Genomic DNA, 20,331 nt, shown 5'->3' on the forward strand with positions numbered 1-20,331 from the left:
CCAGCCCCGTGACATTATGGCAAAGCCAGAGGGACAGAAGCTAAAGAAGTCCTGAGGGAGAAAGGCTTTCTATAGGAGGGGACATTTGTGATGGTTTAGGGATGGATAGTTGTTCTCCAGAGGAAAAAAAGGGAAGAAATTTCCAAACAGTTCTAGCCTGGGAGTCAGAAAAAAAAAAAAAAATCATTCAACAAATATTCCTAGGCACTCTCTATTAAGGGCTGCCCAGTAATATCGCCACATGATTGGATCAGTGCTGGGGCGCACACACACACACACACACACACACCCTCCCCCTCTTGACACACACACACACACACACACATACACCCTCTTGACCAGAGAGACTCCCAAGGAATCTTTTGGGAAATATCTTGTTTTTTTTCAGGCAGATGTTAACACCCTCTTTTCATGGCAAAATCTTTCACAGGTTTGCTCCCCTTAGGGTATGGTTGGTGTTCTCAGTCCCAAGTTGTTCATCCAGCCCATCTCTGCCAGATGGATGATCCGAATTTCAAATCTGCCCCTTGTTCCATGTGACAGAGACTCCATGTTCCCCCCAAACTACCTCCTAGCCTGCCTCCTACCCGTTAGGGCCTCCTTCGCCCATTGTTCTGAATGAGAACTTGCGTCGCAATCCCAGTCACTCAACCTGCCTGAATTTAGAGGACAAATACTTCCAAGTAACTTGGAAAACAGCAAGTCTTCTTCCAGACACACACAAAGCTTAATATCTGAGTCTGCATGTGGCCTCCTTAGACACCCTGAACCCTCGGGAGTGCACAAGTGGGGCAAATGTGCCCTGTGACCCTGCGGCTCATCTAAGGCAGGGGTTGTTTTCCCACTTAATATACCCTCCAAAATCTTTCCAAGAATTAATTTCTCTGTCCTGAAAGCACTTTGTTGGTCCATCCCACCGCATTAGCCATTCTCTATGAAGGAGCTTTTGAAACCTGAAATCCACTCTATTTAGCTCAGCTCCAACCACACAACCTTCTGGTGGTGCTTCAAGCCTGCCTCCCTCCCAGTGTTTGCGCCTGCCATTCTTTCGGCCTAAGGCTCTTTTCTCTCATGGATGGTTCCATCTCATTTTTTAACTCTTCACCTTTTTTTATCTGCTGCAGTCCCCATGACGCTGAGCCCAGCTAGTCCTCTCTCATGCTGTTTCAATGTCTGCCTAGTGCAGCACAATTCTGTACTTCCCACTCCTGCAGAAAAACCCTTGCTATTCATGCACAGGTGCCACACAGAAGAAGCAGACCCTGGGCAAAGATATGCCACATCAACCTTTCCCCAAAGCTTCTGCCTGCAGTATCTATCTAAGAGGTGGGAAATGACTAGGGCAAAGTAGTCCCCACACTGCCTGCTGGAAGGACTTCAGACAGGTAGAGGCTCCACCTGGGGGCATCCTGTGGCCTGGGTGTTTAAATGAATGCAGAAATGAGATTTCGAAGACTAGGCTCCAAGCACATTTGTATATTCTCAAGCGCGCGCGCGCACACACACCCACACACACACCCACACACTCCCACCCACCCCTAGAGTTTCTGGTCTCTGTTTCTTTCCAGCCTGGAGAGGAAGGGGGGTGGGGGTGGGGGGGTCCTGGGTTCCGGGAATTCCATATCCTCAATCCTTTTGAGGGGAGATCAAGAGTTCTCAGGATATCTCCTCCTGGGGTCCCAGTGGAAAGGGCTGAGGACAGGCGTTTTGCTTGGCAGCCTGAGGTGGGAGGGGGCCGCGAGGGCCTTGGCTGAGGACCCCCGTGCCTTGGAAGGACTGAGGAAGGTCCCCCGGGGTGGGGGGTAGGGGGGTGTAGCAGCAGCAATGGGGATCTGTGCCGGGCCATCCGATCTCAGCCCACTCTTCCGTGGGGCACAGGTGAAAGGAAATGGAAAGAGGGCATGGCCCTGGGACCCCTGCAGAAACTCAAGCAGTTTTCTGGGCCTCCGATTCACCATCTGTCAGACGGGTGGGTTTAACGCTGAGGTGAGGACCGGGTAAACGGGGGGAAAAGGGGTGGCAAACCCTCATTGGGAAGCAGGGGGGCCGCGCCGGTGTCCCAGAACCATCCCCTCGGCCCCCAGGGTTTGGGCGCCCGAGAGCGCATGTGCTTTTTAAATTCCAATCCCTCCCCTTCCCGTTTATTTTTTGCACAAGCATCAAGAGACTCCGGCCCGCCCCGGGCCCTACCGCCGGTACCCCAGCTCTCCAGCCCCCAGGCCACTCCCAGGGCTGCTCAAGGAGGCCCTGCCCCTCCCCCGGGCCCCGCCCCTCAAGGGAGCTGCGTTCCACACTTGGCAATTAGTATTGGGACCCAGACGCCGGGGGCCCGTCTTATGGCTTTTCCAGGGGCAGGAGGCGGGGCCTCGTGGGGCCGCAGCCGGGCGCCGCCCCGCCGTCGGGGGCGGAGCTCCCCCTCCCCGCTCGAGGCCCCCGGGCGCTAGGGCGGGCCCTCCGCGGGGTCGGCGGCTTCCTTTCTCCTAGCGCCGGCGGGGCCTTCCGAGGGGCGAGGCGTCGACTCACAATCCCCCAGGGGCGTAAGCTAAGTGAGGGGCAGCCAGAGCCCGGAGACTCGCCCTCTGGGGGTTCCTGGCGTGCAGGCGCCCCCCCCCCGCGCCCCGCCGAGGAGACGCCAGCCCGCCGCGCGCCCCGCGCTAGGGCGCAGGCGCGCGCCGCCCTCCTCCGCCGAGCGCGTGTCCGACTTGAGCTTGACGACGACTCCTTGGCCACCTCGTCGTTGCTGCGCTGGGACAGGATGCGCAGCACGGTGAGGCCGGTGTCGTCCATGTGGATGCGGCGGGCGCGAGCGGGAGCAGCAGGCGGCACTTCCGCGCTGGGCCAGCTCGCGGAGCTGCAGCACGGCCAGCCCCACCGTGCGCGGTCCTCGCGCGCGAAGCAGTAGTCCTTGACGCACACCTGCAGCTCGTAGCACTCGGGCCCGCGTCCGCGCTCAGCGTTGCTGCGGGGGGGGGCGTGAGTGCAGGCCCTGCGCCCCGCCGCGCCCCGCCGCGCCCCGCCGCGCCCCGGCCAGCGCTCCCCGCAGCCCCTTTCCCCTTCACGCCGCCAGCCTACCCCAGCCCCCGGCCAATCCTCGTCCCCCGCCCAAAGTGAACCTCCCCTAGCTATCCCGTGCTCCCAGCACTGACACCCAACTCGTGGCCCTTCTCTGGCTCAGCTGCGTCCCCCACCACCGAGAAGCCCCCTGACCAGGTTCCCACTTGAGCCCAAATACTCCCCGTGCTGTGGCCCCTGCCCCATGCTCTCTAGCTCACTCCTCCAACAAGACCTGATGCCTCACCACGAGTGACCCTCCCCCCACCCCACCCTACTCCAACATGCTTCACCCTCCCTCTAGATTGTGTCCCCAGCTCTGACACTGGCTGAGCAAGACCCCCCTCTTTTCCGGTCAGCTCCACAGTGTTCCCTTGCAGCCCCCTCCCAGTCTGTACTCCTAGTCCTCAGGTGCTTTGTCACACTCCAGGAATTATCGCCACCCCCCCACTACATGGTGCTCCTGATCCCAAACCGACCATCACAGTCTTCTGACCAACAGCCCTCTCCTGACAGCACTAGCCCAGCTCTTCTCCCTCAGGGTCCCCCACAACGTTGATATCTCTTTATGCCTCTGCACTTCTGTCTCCCAAGAATGCCCCCTCCCAGTGTTCCCATGCCCCAGTGAGGTTCACCCTGATCCAGAGACCCCTCCCACCCCAAACCCCACTCTAGGTAACCCCTCCCTATACCTGACCAGACTTCTTTATGACCCCTCACATTCCAGGCCACCTGTCCCTTGAGGTTAGGCCCCTGGTATCTCTGACAAAGCTCACCAGGAAGCTCCATTCAGATGTGACTCCAGCCCACCCCAAGTGACAGCCACCCCGTGCCCTGGACCAAGAAGCCACAGTCCTGTCCCTCAGAACAGATTCCTCCACATGAGCTGCCCAACAGCCCTGATATGGTCCTGCCCTGATGGAGGCTTAGAGTAGCAAATTTAGGCTAGAGGCTTCCCAATGCCAAAAACTGGAGGTGTGGGTACATTCCACCAGTTATAGAAATGAAAAATCCTTAGGTACAGGAAATCTTTAGGCAGGGACTACTATAGCAATGGAGACTGTCAGTCCACAAAGGAATGAACTCCCCCAAAAAACCACTATATAAGAAGAACCTCCAATTTGCAGTTCTTGTCCCAAGACTGCTGTGTGCATGCAGGCATCTCTTGGAACAAATCTTTTCTTTTGAAAAGCAGCAGCAGCAGCAGCAGCACCCAGGAGCAGCTCTGTCCCCTCCTGTGTCTACACAGGGGCCTCTTTTCCCTTTTCTCTGTTTTCTAATAGACCTGTTCTTTTAAAGTGCAGTCTTTGCTTGTTTGAGTGAATGCAAATATCTTTTCCTTAGTCAGCTCGCCATGTGCTGCTGAAAGGGTACACTGCGGAAACTTTTCTCAGAGGAAACCCAAGGACCCAGCTCACTGAACCCCATCTCATCATAACCCCATCATCTGACACCTGCCGTAGGGCCTTCAGGGCACCGGTGGGATCTCTCCCGCTCCCCTTCCTTCTATTATCCAGGGAAGTACAGTTGCTTCTGCTGCCTTCCCCTTTCTAGAGAGGGGTTGGTGTTTGGTAGCAGTTTGGCTGCTTTCCATGAACTGACAGACTCTAGCCAAGGCTACTCGTTGGTGGGTCTCCAAGTGTGGTGGTGGGGCCTTCCGACTGCCTGCTGATAGGGCAAATGTCTGGCTCCTTCAGCCTCTTCCCACTTAAATTTCCCTTCCTATGCTTTAGACATGGTTCTCGCTCTTTCACAGAAGGGCTGGTGTTTGGGCCTGTTTAAGACTTGCCCCCCACGAATTTGATGCTGCAACAGAGTATATGTCTCTCTCTGTCCCAGATAAGCTCTCCCATTTCTTTTATTTTCCCTCCAGGTTGCATGAAACCTGCTCTTTTTACGTTCTGAGGGAAAAGAGCTTTCCTACAGAGATACCATCAGAATTGCTGACCGCCAGATGATGGCGGAAGCAAGCTAGTGTCAAACATGCTCACCAGCCGCTCTGTCGCAGGGGCAGACACGCTGCCCCTTGCCCACTCCCTCTTCTGCTCCCTTGTAATTCTAGATAAACATCCTACACTCTGCCAAAGAGCAGGACAGTGGTCTTTCAGACACTAGTCCCCTGCCCTCCTCAATCTGTCGACAAATTAAACTACTTTCCTTCTCCTGAAACTGCTTGGTCAAGGGAACCGAGACTGGGCCAGCATTCTGGCATCAAATTGACTGATTCTGGCCAATCAGAATCAGTGGGTTATGGTGGCTTATGCAGCAGCGGGTGATCTTTTAGATCCCTATAGCCCAATGGGGGCAAACAACTGGCTTTCTTCTCTCTCTAATCTCTCTCTTCCCCCCTCTCCCAACCCCACCTCTCCCTTTCTCCCTGTTCCTTAGCAGTAGCACAGACTTCAGAGCCAATTCTCTGTTCAAACCAGCTCTCTTTTGCCACTTACAATAGTGGCCACAGGACTGTTAGTTAAAAATGTCTAGGGTGGCTGCCACTTTCTGGAAGACTCCTGTAACAGGCTAAGGTAGTTTGTGCCCTGGGCTACTGTCTAGTCTGGCCAGCTGGAAGACAAAGGTGTGCACTGCAGGAAGCCACGCTGAGTATTTCACAACCCCCATCCTGCAGCTTTCCAATTTTTAGAATTTCAGCCCGAGACCTGGCTTTTACACCTCTTTCCTCGGTGCTGTGGCTTGTCCTTCGCTTCTGACTTCTCTGCCACCGGTCTTTTCCCTTTGCTGCTCTGAACAAACACTCCACCTGAAAAGACTCTTCTGCCCACGTGGGGTCTGACCTGGGGCTGCTCCAGACTTTCAGCACTGAGGCCGGGCTCCCTTCCTGATGTAGCCTGTCTTTTGAGTGCTTCCTTAATCACTGGTATTTTTATACCCTCCATCCCTCATTATGGTTTCCTGATTTTCTTTCCTTGGGCTCAGGTTTTTAATTCAAGATTCAAATCTGTGTTAATTTTAAAAACTGTAGAAGGACAGAAACAACTCCTGTCAGACACTCTGGAGTGGCAGAATTTTACAATTCTGTCTTCCAAATCATCTCACCAGATGCTATAGAGTTTCCATGATAGCAGGCATTAAATCTCGTCAAAGAGTATTTAGGTTGTAGGATGAGGGTCATCAGTCAATAGCTCCCCCTTCAATCTTAGCCTGTCACAAACACATCCTTACAGTCATCCACAGGTGTGTGTGTGTGTGGTGTTTAGTGTACAATACCCTTCTCCCCAGAGAATATAAAATTAAAAGGAGCAGTTAGTGAGTAAAGCCCTGGGGATGCCCACGATATAGGACTACTTCCCTGGAGGGTATGCCTGTGGCGAACTGCCGCCCCCCCCCCCCCCCCCCCCCCCCCCCCCGCAGTTTTGGTCTGTCTTTGACAGCCCCAGTCACAAGACATTCATCCTGATGGTTCCTGCTCAATCACTGGACTGCTCCCTGGGGGGCACCCTTGGCGCTCCCCTATGCAGACACTCATCTGTGATGGGGGCTGCTCAGTCTACCCCTGTGGACTCTGCACTGGATTGTAACCAGAAAGAGTTAATGCTCACTGATTTAAGGTTCTATCTGGACCCTTAAGTCCCAACTTGGCTAAATGGGTGTATTGAATGTTACATTGAGGCTAAAACATACCTTACTTGAGGAATTAGACTATCTTTGTTTTAAAATGGGTATGGCCCTAGTGAAACTGTCCACCCACCCAAAGTTTCTTCTAGCAATGTAAAGAGAAAAATGTGGCCTTAGGTGACTGATGCAAATTTTCTGCCCACATTTTCTTTAAAACTAAAGGGTTATTCTTAGAAATATAAAGTTAAGAAATGGTTTCTTACCTAAAAGGGGAATTGAAATTGAATTTAGAAATTGAATTTAAGTTATTTAAAAATTGAATTAAAAGTTTTCAGTGTCTTCATAAATATTGGTAAAATAACTATTTCTTCTTAAAATTAGTATTCCTCAGAGGTAACCCAAGGACCTGCTTGTGGAACCCCAACATCACACTTCATCAGAAGTCCATGAGCCCCATGCACTGCAGCCCCTCTCTTGCAGCCTCCTGCCCCTTCATAACCCCTAGGCTCCATAACCAGAACTCAGTCTCCAAGATGGCCCTGCCTGACATGTCCCTTCTGGCCAGACCCCCACCCTTCACAAGCCCTCATCATGATGTTATGTCATACTGCCTCCCCTTGAACCTGACTGCCCTGAAAGGTGGTCACCTCCATCCAGTGTCCTCCCATGGACATCACCCCTCAGTGCTTCCCATCCCAGCACCCCAACCAGGATTTGACTCCTAACCCCTCCCGTTCCTATACCCAAGGACCATTGGCCCACAAGGCGTAATGGGCCTTGAAGTTCACTGGGCATATGCCCCCTCCCCATGCTTCCTAAAATACCCCAAACTCACAACTGGAAGCTCTCATTATACTTGGGAGCCCAGCTGTTGTTCTTGGATTTGGTTGCAAACTTGCGTTTCTTGTCACTAAGCTGGGGTCCGATGATGTTGACCTCGATGAATGGTCGGAAAATGCCAGAAGTCTGCCACTTGAGGTCATTAGCAGCCACCACTGTTGGGGGAAGCAGAGGTTAAGTGGGCAGGCAGCTGTGCTTTTCAAAGTCTGTCTAAAAGACCACATTTCCCAGCATGCTCCTGTAGCTACGCATGACCATGTGGCTAAGTTCTGGCCAATGAGATGTGGGAGGAATCGATGTGCAAGGCTTCCCAGTTGCGGTAAAAAAAGCAGTGACAGTGCCCAGGACTTTCTCCTTCCCCTGCCTCCAGGCAAAAATATTGGTGGGGGCTGAGTTCAAATTTGGGACCCTTATAAAGAAGGAAAAACACAGTAGGGATGAAAGTGCCACAAAAGATGTCAGGGGCTGGATCCCCAAACCATAAACTTCCATATAAGCTCATTTATGCTTCAAGTTACCTCTGAGAAAAATTAATTCAGTCTTACATAAAGCACTGTATGTAATTTTAGGTCTTGGCTAAAGCAGCCCAAAATAATAGCCAACAAAAGGAAGGCAGGACTGAGAGATGGAAAACGTTGGAATGAGGTACCGTAACACTCTTTGCGCTGAAAGTGCTTACTTTGGAATCCTGTTTTATGAAAACTGTTTTTTTTTTTTTTAAAAGGAAAAAGTCTGTCTGTGTAAGCCAGTATGAATTAGATTTCTGTCTTAGAACCTAGTGCATCTGGGGCCTCCCTGGTGGTGCAAGGGGTTGAAGCTGTCTGCAGCCTTTGTGGCATGAGTTGGATCCCCGGCCGGCCAGGGAGGTGACCCACATGGCGCAGCAGACCTCTCCTGTCTCGCCCGCTGCTCCCCTTAGCAGTGTGTTTCGGTACATCTGCCTGTTCTGCTCCCTGCTCTCTCTAGTGAATCTTCTCACACATATAAGTCCCCCCCCCCCGCACCCGCCCCCCCCCCCCAGCCCGGTGACTCTGGCTCGTACTCCACTTCTTAAAAAAATATTAAAAAAAAAAAAAAAAAAAAACCTAGTGCATTGGGTTGAGGCACACTCCCAGCTCCCACCTCAGTCTACTCACCTTTCACTGTGACTTTTTGTTCCCCAGTTCCTGGATGAGTGAAGAGCTCAACATGGACAGAGACTTCACCCACAGGATCTTCCACACCCGAGCCTGGGCGGGGCAGGGGAGGATGCTTGGTATTAGCGCCATTCTTTCCCACCCATCAGTAGGGTCCTGGCTCCCCCCACACCCCCCACTGTGTGCTGGCAGCACCAGGTCATCAGCCCTGACAGGGTGTCACTGAGGACACTGGGATGGTAGGTAGTCTTGGGGAGATCAAGAATCCTGAGTTTTGGCCTTTAGCTATCTTGCTCTGTAATCTAGGGCAGATCTCTTAACTTCTCTGAGCCTAAAACCTCTGCTTCCCCTTTTCTCATTCTACTCACCACCATGTCGTCAAAACTCAGTCTTCATCTTACACCATCTCTTCCTCCCTGTCTTTCTGTGCCTCCATTTCCCCTCTTGGCTGCAACAATGCCACACTCTCCAGATTCTCAGCTTGTACTAAGATTCCCTTTCACCTCTTCAGTAGCTTCCTGTCACACTATTGGGGCATTCTGCACCTCAATCTTTGACCCCATTTTGGCTTTCATTCCCTCCCTAAATGCTGAAATACTAGAAAACTCTTATCAGTCCTACCTTCAAAACACGTGTAGAACCTGGCCCTCTCCCTTGGCGTCTGTTCTGGTCCAAACCCCATCAACACATGCTTTCACTCAGCTTCTCTCAATACACCAAAGAAATCCTATTGTCATACCACATCCCTTCTCTGCTTAAAACTCTTCCATGGCCCCCATCTCACTTGGAAATAACCAAATTCCTTTTCTGAGACCTGCAATCTCTTTCCTGACACGTCCTTAGCATTACCTCTCCAGCCTCACCTCCTTCTACTGTTTTCCTCACTAACTCTTCTCCAGCCACAAGGACTTCACTGCTCCTCCACCACAGTGATAAGCTGACCAGCGTCCTCACCCTCCCAGGAGTGACAACTTGTAAGGGGATCTTTTATTATCTTGCCCATTCCCCGCAATGCATCTCAGCTTTTGGTGAAGAAACACACTCCACCTTCACCTCAGGCCCCGTGTTCTCTCCCACACTCCAGGTATGGCTAAGGGAACCTGGTTGTCCAATCAGAGCATTCATGACCATTGCTGAACCGATTAGTTCAGGGATGGTCATGTGACCTGAGCTAGACCAATAGGAGCTGCCCCTGGGACTTTGGGTACGACCATTAAGAAATGGTGTCTCTCTGGTGCTAAGTTGGGCAGAGTGTCTATAATGCCCAATAAGGGAAGAGGTCTTGACAGAAACCAATGAGGAATAGTGTTGTTGGGAATGCTGGGGTCCTGATACCAACTAAAACTCTAATGTTTCAGTTCCAGAGTCAAGAAATTCCCTTTTCTGCTTGAGTTAGGATGAGGTGAGCTTCTGTTTCTGGCCACCACAGGCCTGATTGTTTGATTCTGATGCAGATCATTGAAGGAGCCACTTAAAAGCTTTTCTCCCAGTTCCTCCCTCTGGGACTCTGGAAAGGTCATCCTGTGGGGCCTAGGGACCTGTGACCGCCAGCACCCTCCCCTGACCCCTCCCCAGCCACCCAAGAAGCTCCCCACATCTGGAGCACCCCATGCATTAGGGGAGGAAAGGGGAAAAGACAGGGGTGGGGGTGGGGAAGGAGACGGGTCAGTCCAAGGTTGATCCAGGTTATCTCACACTGGGTGGTAAGTGACTGAGGCTCAGGGTACAGAAAGGCCCGGAGACCCCATGACCCCAGTACTGGGGCGTGCACCCTCCATTTTCACCACCCACCCCAGGCAGTCTTCCTTGTCATCTCAGGCTCCCAATCCCAACCCCCCACCTCCAGTCACATGCTCAGCCTCCCCTCGCCCCCACCCCAGGCTGATGCTTCATAGCAAGCTCAATCCGGGCCAGACTGAAGGTGCCAGATGGGAGTTGGACAATGGTGGGTGGGGTTAGGGTCAGACCAAGGCCAAAGCTAGTAAGAAGGGGGAGGGGGGCAGTGCTGGGCGCCCCCATCCCATGGTTTGCTGGCTCCAAGGGGGTCTTTCCTGGTCTCTCTGCTCCCCCAGCCCCACTCCACACCTGTTCCCCAAGTATTGGGCCCCCCTGCAGAGGAAAGTTCCTTGGGCAAGTGACTTCACTTTGAGACTCAGCATCCTCATCTATGCAACGATGAACCCCTTTGCAGGGCAATTGGGAGGAATCTGCTAAATCCTTTCCTGAGAATTGGTTGGCAAAGGGTTGGCTCAGTTAGAATCAGAGCCTGAAAAAATAGTTTTCTTCCTGGGAAAGGGACATCAGCAAAAATAGCTCAATTGTATTACACATCAGGAACTGCTCTAAATTTAATTCATGGAATTCTAAAAATCATCCTATGATTAGAGTCTGTAACTGTCCCATTTTACAGATGAGAACAACGAAGTTCAGGAAGGCAGCCGCTTGCCCAAGGCGCCGGGCTCGCAGTGGCAGAGCTGGGACCCCAGCCCCACGCAGAGCCACAAGGGCACCCCTCAGGGGGACCCAGCTCTACCTTCAGAGTTGCACCTAGGAAGGAACGAATTCCCTCGAATCGCTTCTCCTTCCCCACGTGGAACCAGCAAGCCGTCCTTCCCCCTCGCCCACCTGGGCGCTGGCAGCGGTCTGGCCCTGCAGGGCCCCCCCAGGCCAGGGAGGTGGAAGGACGGGCCTTTTACTAGCCGGGCCGGGAGGGGCGCAGGCACCGGGCACCGGGTGCGGGCGGGCGGCGGAGGCACGTACCCTTCTCAGGATAAATGTCTTCACTAAGAGTAAACCTAGTCCCTTTTCCACCATGGACTAATCACGGGGAGAGGGGGAGAGAGGAGGGGTGAGAGGGGAGGAGGAGAGACGAGCGAGCGAGAGGTGAGGATGGAGGGCAAGTGTGCGTGGCGGGGAGCAGGGGAGGCGCGGAGAGGGGGGCGGCGAGTGAGAGGGAGGAGAAACAAGAGAGAGAGAAACGTCAGCTGCACACGGACGGACAGACAGCCTCCCGCTCCGGTGTGGGGGGCACCAGGGACACTAAAAGCAGCAGCATGGACTGGGCACAAGACTGAGCGCCGCGGCCCCACGCCCAGGGTGGACCCAGGGCAGACTGGGGGCGGAGGAGGAAGGGTGCAGGGCTTTGCTCCCCCCCGTCCCCTAGCCTCCCCCACACTGCTGGTAGCTCGCCTGGGCTCGGAGGCCAATTGCTCTCCCTGCTCAGAGCTCCTAGGGACATTTTAAAGAGGTTCCCCAGGGAGGGGAACTCGGACCCTGGAGTCTTGGCCCTCAGCCCGGGCTGCTGTGGTGTGAGCTCAACGCGGGACAGGAGACAGAGGCGAGAGAAGAGAAAGAATTTGAGAAATGGGAACTCCCTCTCCGTCCACTACCTCTAGGTTGGGCTCCTCCCAACCTTGGCATTGTCAGTCACGCCTTAGCCCCGCACGTCACAGAGCTTCTCCCCAGGGCTCTTTAACCACCAGCAGGGCCGGAGTCTGAGGCTCCTCCCCTGGGGCTGCCAATCATCCCGGGCTGAGCAGCCGCGGTCACACGCAACCCGCATCTGTCAATCACTCCCTCGTTCCCGCCCCACGGAGGTTCCTCGCTCAGAGCTGTCCACCACTCCGGATCCACGAAGTCGAGATCCCGCCCCAAGGAGCTGTCAATCACTCTCCGGTCCTCGAGATCAGATTCCGCCCCAGAGTTATCCAGGCCCCGTGACGTCACAAATCTGCCCGGGAGATGACGAGTCCCTCTGGCCCGATGACGATCCCCTCTTGGTCCCCACCTGCTGTCGATCACTTATTGGCCCGTGACATCACAGAGCTCACGCCTGGCCCATGACGCCACAGAGAGTCAATGGGCTGCCCCTGAGGGCGGGGCTCCTCATGGAACTAGTGGGCCGCCCCTTACCCTGGGTCGACTGTGTTTGCACGAAGGTCTTGATGAGCAGGTCGGTGGCCTGCGTATAAAGAGACAGGGCGTAACGCAGGGACTGCAGGTCGGGGCTCTTCTCCAGGAAGGTCTTCTTGAGGCCAACGCCCCCCGCGTGGAAGTATTGCTGTAGGGGACAGGAAGAGAGGCTTGAAGCAGGATCCCCTCCTGTCTTCTCCCCAGCCAAGCTGCCATCTATGCCACCGAATGGCCAGGGCTTCTCAAAGACCCAAGTTGGGGTGTACTAGTCCCCATCTCCTCCCCTGCCCTAAATCTGTCTAGAGGAACTCCCAGTGCGCTCAGATAACTCCTAGGTCTATGAGCACCCTCTTCAGGTCTTTCGTGGCCCCAACCCAGCAACCTCTGGCTTTCTTTCCAATAGTCTCCTCTAGAACATTCTTGCTCAGGACCTTTGCACTTACTGTGTTGACTGGTGGGAAAGGCCCTGCCACTCCCTCATTTTGCCTTGGCTGGTTCTTTGTTTTCCTTTAATTACAGTTTTCACAGAGCTTTCTTGGACCACCCTTCCTTAATATGCCAACCCTATTTGGCTATGATTCTCCATTTCAGTAAAATCTTGAAAAAGAGTAGTTTTCACACTTCTCATTTCATGAAGACCACAGCCTCTTTTATGCCTCCATATTCTTGCCTGGGCTGATCTTCTGCCTAGAATGCTGTTTGCTTTACCTTGTGAACTCCTATGCATTCCTCAAAACCCACTTCCTACATACCTTTTCAAGGCAGTCCTTCCTGCTTCCTTCCTGGGCTCCTCCAGCCCCTAGCCTTCACTTTACCTAACCCTAAACTCATAGGGCTGGGGATGTCTGTATCCTGCTGTCCCCCTCCTCCAGCCTGGCATTTCTCAGGGCCCTGCCATCAGCCAGCCCAGTGCTGAAGTGAAGGGGCATCAAGGAGTGTTTATAAATGGAATTAATTTAAGGTGTAGTGAGCCTAGGTTCATGACCATACCAGCCACATATTCTGCATGTTCTACCTGGGATGGGTGTATGTGTGTGGGGGGACATCTCTCACCTTGATGGTATCCAGGGCCAGCTCCACTACTGCACACTGCTTCGGGGTCAAGCTCTTGGCTTCTTCTCTTACCATGTGGTCCTGGATGGAAGGAGAGAGAGGCCAGGTGGGAAGAGCAGGCCCCCCTCCTTGGACATCTGTCTATCTATTGGTCTTATCTCTGAGGAGTTAAGTAGCAGGTTTGTCTTTTCATCCCTGTGTCCCCAGTTCCAGCATATGACTGTCACAGAGCAGATGCTCAATAAATGTTTGTTGAATACATGATTTTAGCCATGTTCAAGCTGTTGGACCACGCACAGCTTTCCAACACAGAGGGGCAAATAAACTGAGGTTAACCCACCTCCACCTCTGACCTCACCTTGAGTTTCGACAGCTGACCCAGCTCCTTGGCTGCATTGAAGATCATCTGGGTTCCCTGTAGGTAACAACAGACACATCTGGGGGTAAGGGCAGGGATCTTCCAGCCCAGTCCCCAAGCACATGCTGACATCCCAGCCCTGGATGCCATCTTAGTTCTTGTCCAAAGTCACTGGAAAGGGCAATGCTGTGCCCCGGGATCTGTCCTGGAGTCCCCCAGGAAGCGCTGAGTGGAAGGTTGTAAACCTGACTCTGCAAATCCCAGACCCACTTCCCTCCTCCACCATGACCCCAGGTTTGTGGGGGAGAGGGAAACAGACAGAGAACAAGCTGCAGAGGGGTGTGGGGAAAGGGAGGTTGGGCAGCCCGAATGGTGTTTGTGGATATAAGCAGGACCTGCCAACCTTAAGTCAGGGAATCTTGAGAAAACCACGGGATGGGCTCTAGCAAAACCCTTCACTCCCCTAGGCCCCATTCCTTCCATGGGAGGGGTTCCCCAGTAACCTGGGGGGCTGTTAATCTGACCTTTTAAAGGAAGAATCCTCCTTCCTCAACACACACCTCAGTACCCATCCCTACTTTCCCCCAAAACAGACACCAGCAAGACAGCATCCTGGTTATGGCTCCAACGAGCTGGGTGGGCTTGGGCTCAAATCCCAGCTCTGCCGTGTGGCCTGGGCAAGTCACTAACCTCTTTGCGCCTCAGTTTCCCAACTAGATGAGGGAAATACATCTACTCTGTGCTTAGCTAAAGCAAAAGTGTCTTTTTGTTCAATGTTCAATGTTTTTATCGCTTGGTTTCAAAGTCATGGGTAATGCTGGGGAATATGAGGTTCAGTTGCCCTGTATAGTCCATCATTGTGCTGGGTGAGTTGAGACGTGTCCTCTGTCCTTTCTGGGCCCGGTTCCTCTGGATAACAGGGGTATGGGGTGGGGCTGAGTATCAATGAAGTAACTGGGTCCTGGGGTGATCTGGGCCTTCCGGGTGTGGCTAGACATAGATGGGGAGCATTTACAGCGGGGATATTTAGAGTCACATTGATGAGCTGCCACTACTGTTATTATCCTCTTGGCTATTGTTACTCTTTCTATTCCTTGTCTGTGATTCTCCGAGGCTGTCACGAGGCACCGTTACTCAGGAGCCCAGCAGCACTTTCGCCTGCTGCACCCTCCTCCCTGCCCACTCCCCCACCCACCCCTCACAAGCAAGCCAGACAGACAAAGGAAGAAGAGACCGACAGACAGATTCACAGGACACCCCCAAACTGCACGGACTACAGAGGTGGAAGGAAGCACAAGGTAGGACAGGGCAGGAGTGGGGTGGGGGAGCCAGACAGACACTGAGAGGCCGGTCTTACATCTGAGTGGCTTGGCAATTTCACCCTGCCCTGTGGAGAGAATCAGGAGGAGGTCAGAGTTCCAGTGGCTGCTGGGGGGATTGTCCGTGGGACTTCCCTACCCCAAAAAGCACATTCCCACTCCCCAGCCCATGAGATCCCTCCCAGGTCCTACTGTAATGCTAAGCCCCTCCCCAGCTAGACAACTTCACTTGTCCCTGGTCGGGGGTTGGGGGTCAGACTCCCAGACTGCAAGGAGGCTAGAACTAGTCTTCCCCCTACCTGGGACAGGTTCCCAATCCCACGGTCAGCCTGCCCTGGGGTAGGTGACTTGGGAAGTGGGAGAGAAGAGAGAGGGCTCAGGTCTCTCCTCCCCCAGCTTCCAAGTCCTTACCCTGTCAGGCCTGACTAAAGAACTGTACTAATAGGTATTACAAGTTTGCTCAACATGGACACGCCCCAGACACAACTGTGGGTTGCAGAAAGTATATGCACGCACACACTTGGATCAATATTCAAACACACACAGCCAGAACTCTCAAGCAAAATACACATGTGCGCTCTTGAACCCTTGCACGTATGCACAGGCACACACATAACCCCTATCTTTTAACCCCACAGGGATGCACATACAGGGCCAGGCACATAGAATGTGCCCCTCAAAGGGGTGGATGGGGAGTAGGGAGACCTACAGCCCACGTTCGTGAAGCTGAGATGCCATGTGTGAGCACACAGGAACATCTCCACAAGTGCAGAGCGGTGGAAACTGTTCATGGGCCGCCACAGCTCCACCTCCTTACAACGAACACCCTTCAGAACAGAAATATGTATTAAGAAACCTCATGTCTCAGTCCAGAGGGCCAGTGTGTAGGCCCTTTTTGAAGCCACAGTCAGCTGAGCCCAGGACTGGGATGAGCCCCCTTGGGTATTGCTGTGAGCGGGTAGGAGCTGTTTGTGCAGCGTTTGCTCACATGTGCACACACACACCAACCTATGTCCCTGGGAATCACCTTGTCTGTGACTCCTGATTTTGATGGACTAGATTAGGACACGTGCCTACTCCCCAGGACCCCAGCTAAACTTCCTGCTCATACACACACGCACGCATGCGCATCCACGGCCACTCAGACACCAGAGCTTGGAACCTCGGCGGAGATGAGGCCCTCATTACCTTTTCTAATCCCTTGCCATGTTTTCTCAAGAGGGTGCCCTGCAGAGACAATGTCACAGGGTGATCAACCTGGCAAGTCATGTGGGGTGGGTACCCGGGGTGATCACGTGTCTTCAAAGGATGGGGATGAGGGGCTGGTGAGTAGACTGCATGGGGTGTGTGTGCCCTAATGACCAACTCTTAAAAGGTGGGGGAGAGAGACAGAGACTGAGAGAGAGAGAGGAGACAGAGAGATGATAGACAGAGAAGCAGACAGATATAGAGAGATACAGAGCTAGAGACAGAGTGAGCCAGAGAGAAAAGAGAGAAGTCTCTGCCCAAATAAAATCCATTTACATATACTGTACACAAGGCTCTTGTCTCTTGGGTCAACAGGAAAGCAAATAGGCGCCAAATGACAGACCTGAACTAGAATCCCTTCTCTGGTATATATTTACTGGTGACTCCCCCTCGCTCAGCCTAGCTTTCTTCATCTGCAAAATGGGAATAAAAGTATCCACTTCCCTGGAAGGGGTGTCATGTGGTGAGCCAAAACAGCAGTCCTAGTGAATGAATCCTGAGCTTCCTGCCTGCAGGCGTGCGCTTGGGAACACGCCATCAGGCTGCTACAGTCAGAAGCCCAGGCTGCAACCTTCAAGAGTGAGGTGAGTGCTTGTAACCCTCTCCTCTCTCACTCACAAGGGGGGCTCTAAAGTGTTTTTTATCCATCTTTGCTCTTGCGTGCTCTGCAGACTACGACCAACAAGAACAAAGATGTTAAGCGCTAATTCACTCGCCATGCATTGGTCAGTTCAGGGATGGCTGCGATAATGCATCACCCCATTTCATCCTTAGATAAACTCTCAGAAAGATGCTACAACTAATTCCTTCATCCAGACAACAAACAGAGGTTGGAGGTGAAGGGACTTCCCAAGGTCACAGAGAGAGAGTGGCTGGGCTGGGATTTGACCCCAAGTCTGCCTGACCCCAACGCTTCCTCCCACTTGAGTGCCTGGGTGTGCCTGGGATTTGTGTGTCCATGTGACCTGGAGTGGGGCAGGCAGGGTGGGCAGGGGCAAACTCTGCGAAGCTGAACAGGGCTCTGGGGAGGGCCTGTATTTTGGGGGTGGAGGGCTGCTCACAGGTCAGAATCTAGAGGGGAGGTCAGAAGGACTCCCTGGACTTCAAATTTCCTCCTAACTTTTGGGAGAGCCCCACATATCCTGGTGGCATCTGAGCACAGGAGCAAGGTTAAATTCCAGCTGAAGGAAGAGAGCAGAAGTGAAGGAGGAGCTGGGAGTGAGGAGCCAAGGAGGCTGAGCTTCTGAACTCACAAAGCAGCTGCAGCTGCGGGACGGTGGGCGTGGCCTCCCTCCCTCCCGGGCCCACCTCCTCCCCATGCCCCGCCCCAGACAGACACAGGCACATCTAGGCAGAAGGTGGGACGGTGGGGGTGGGGTAGGGATGGTGGGTGAGGAGGAGGCGCTGGGCGGGTGGGGTAGGGGGTGCAGCCACGCGGTGGGCCTAGTCCAGACACAGAGCGGACGGACATACAGACGGACAGACGGGCCTCTACTTACGATCATCTGTCAGCCGCGATGGGGGCGGGGCGGCGGGGGAGGGGGGAATAAGTCACCATGAGTCTCCCGGGAAGGCCAGGGAGTGGGGCGGAGATGGCACCCATGGGCAGACCCTGTGTCCCAGCCCAGCCCCAACCGCAGGTGAGCAGGCAGTGGGTCTCCGAGCCTCCCCCACCAGCTTTGCCACTAGGTGGTCCAGACAACCCTCCCCAAAGATCCCTTGTCCACCAACAGGTGCCTCCCACTCTATGCTGTACCATCAACCTGCATGCCATTGCTGTCCTCAGCCTCCCATTCCCATGCCTCTCAAGAACCACACCCAGCCACAACCCTACGCAGATGTCACAGTCCCCACTCTGACAACACCAACCCCCCCCCAACTCGACCCCTGGGGATCATGGTCTCTCAGCTGTTCCCAGAAGGGTCCCAGAAGCATGATGGTTCTCTCTGGATGGCTGTTGAGCCCTGGTTGACCACTCAGACCTTGGATGCTCTCCTTGACCATTGACCTCAGGGAGCCCTCTGGTTTATTAATCTCTGGTTGTTGAAGTCTATGATGTCTCCACTTTGTCTTTTGATTGCCCTTTTGGGGCTCTGTGATGAACCCACTGATCCCTATCACCTATGTGACCCATGAATGGCCCTGAAACCCAAGCTGACCTCTCTGTTTTCTGGGTGATCTCTGACCTCTGGATGATCCCTTGGCCCACATATAACCTCTATGTCCCTTGGATGTCATTTGTCTCTACTTGCTGTCTTTGACCTTTGAATAATTGAAATATAAATGACCCCTTTGACACTTGGATGACATTTGGCTCATGTGTGATCTGTGAGACCCAATGCCTTTGGCACTCTCTGGGCTCCTGGAGCAAGGCAGTGCAGGTATCCCCTCTGGCCCACTGTGGACCTCACCGTCTGGTCAGTGAGGGGTGGCAGGACGATGGTCTTTTCCATGGTGTTCATGACCAGCTTCCATAACTCCTTCAGTACTCGCTTCAGCACCGTCTTCTCACAGATTTTGGCAAAGAGAGTGAGGCTAGAGGCAAGGGGCATGTCTGAGAGAGGGCCTAGCTGGCCCGAACCCACAGAGCCCCTTCCCCTCAACACATCAGCAAGGTGGGAAGGCATTCTACAGACAGGCTAAGGGCACAGAGCCTTTAAAAGGACCTCTAGGTGACCTGGTGGGGCTACAACGCATGTTGCACACGAAGAGTAAATGGTGGCTAGATAGGTCAGCAGGAGCCAAACTGGAAGACATGTCAATGTCTAGAATGCCTGGGCCTTAGTATGAGGTCAGTGGGGAGCCATGGAGTATTCAAGAGGGAGAGACACAGCCAGACTTTCCAATACAAAAGAATGGAGTGGGGTGTAAATTGGAACAGGAAGGGTAGAGAGCAGGACTAAGAGGGGGCTAGGGCCACGAACAGGAGAAGAAAGGGAGAGCAACAGAGTGATATTGACTTTAAAGAGATACTACCCAAGAATTTATGATTGGATGTATGGGGATTGAAGGGAGAGCATAATCCATTAGGATCTTTTCAACAACTGACTCCCCCAAGCCTGGTTCACCAAACCATCTCTCCCACAACTTTCTTTAATGCTCCCTTCATCTATTTTTCTTTCCTTCCTTCTTTCCAAGCACCCATCGCCATTCCTTTCTTTCTTCCTCCTCATCTCCCATCCATCCATCATCCCCTCCCTCCACCCATGCATACACCCACGCATGCACGCATCGATCCCATCACCTCTCCATCCTCCCACCCATGCAAATACCCAAGTAGCTATCCAGCCCTATGTCCACCCAGCTGTCCTTTCATCCACCTATTCTCCATCTAGCCTTCCAAGTATTTATCTTTTAACCTATGCATCTATTCTACCCATTTCTCATGTGCTCTGTCCATCCACTCACCACCCATTCACTCAAATATTTACTCATCAATCCTTCCAATAACTTTTGGAAGGATTTATATCCTCTATTTATTTATATAAATGTATAGTTTTTATCCCTTCATGCCTCCACCCTCCCATCTAAACCATTCAACTACCACCCAGTCAGCATACTCTGAGTGTCCTTTCCAGGCCAGCTCCCTGAGTGTCCAAGGCCCTGTCCACCATCCCTCCCCAAATGGCCCAGTCCACCCAGCCTGGCTCACTTGCTGTCAAGCAGGTCCATGATGGGTTGCAGGACGTTGTCAGCATCCTGGGCCACACTGCTGCAGGCACTGGCTGGCACATTGCCTGTACCCTTCACCTGGCTAAGGATGTCACCCATCTGCTTGACACACTCCTCTATATGTGGCTGGAAGCTGGGGGCACAGAGGGAATGCGCTCAGACCACTCTC

At 53.5% G+C, this 20,331-nt stretch overlaps 1 protein-coding gene across 1 annotated transcript in view; it reads right to left on the reverse strand.

Annotated features, from left to right (window-relative positions):
* Positions 1 to 2,542: 2,542 nt before the first annotated feature.
* The window catches only part of UNC13A (unc-13 homolog A), a 55,594-nt gene continuing 37,805 nt past the window's right edge, over positions 2,543 to 20,331 (reverse strand). The window contains 15 exon segments of the mRNA XM_054693910.1: positions 2,543 to 2,716; positions 2,719 to 2,815; positions 2,817 to 2,878; positions 2,881 to 2,959; positions 7,460 to 7,619; positions 8,601 to 8,693; positions 11,361 to 11,417; positions 12,513 to 12,660; positions 13,566 to 13,646; positions 13,924 to 13,980; positions 15,281 to 15,310; positions 16,431 to 16,469; positions 17,990 to 17,995; positions 18,902 to 19,025; positions 20,143 to 20,295. Of these exon segments, the coding sequence (XP_054549885.1) occupies positions 2,543 to 2,716; positions 2,719 to 2,815; positions 2,817 to 2,878; positions 2,881 to 2,959; positions 7,460 to 7,619; positions 8,601 to 8,693; positions 11,361 to 11,417; positions 12,513 to 12,660; positions 13,566 to 13,646; positions 13,924 to 13,980; positions 15,281 to 15,310; positions 16,431 to 16,469; positions 17,990 to 17,995; positions 18,902 to 19,025; positions 20,143 to 20,295 (1,360 nt within the window).

Source organism: Talpa occidentalis, unplaced genomic scaffold, assembly GCF_014898055.3.
Source record: "Talpa occidentalis isolate TD23 unplaced genomic scaffold, MPIMG_talOcc4v2.1 talOcc4.12, whole genome shotgun sequence".
Lineage (NCBI taxonomy): Eukaryota > Metazoa > Chordata > Mammalia > Eulipotyphla > Talpidae > Talpa > Talpa occidentalis.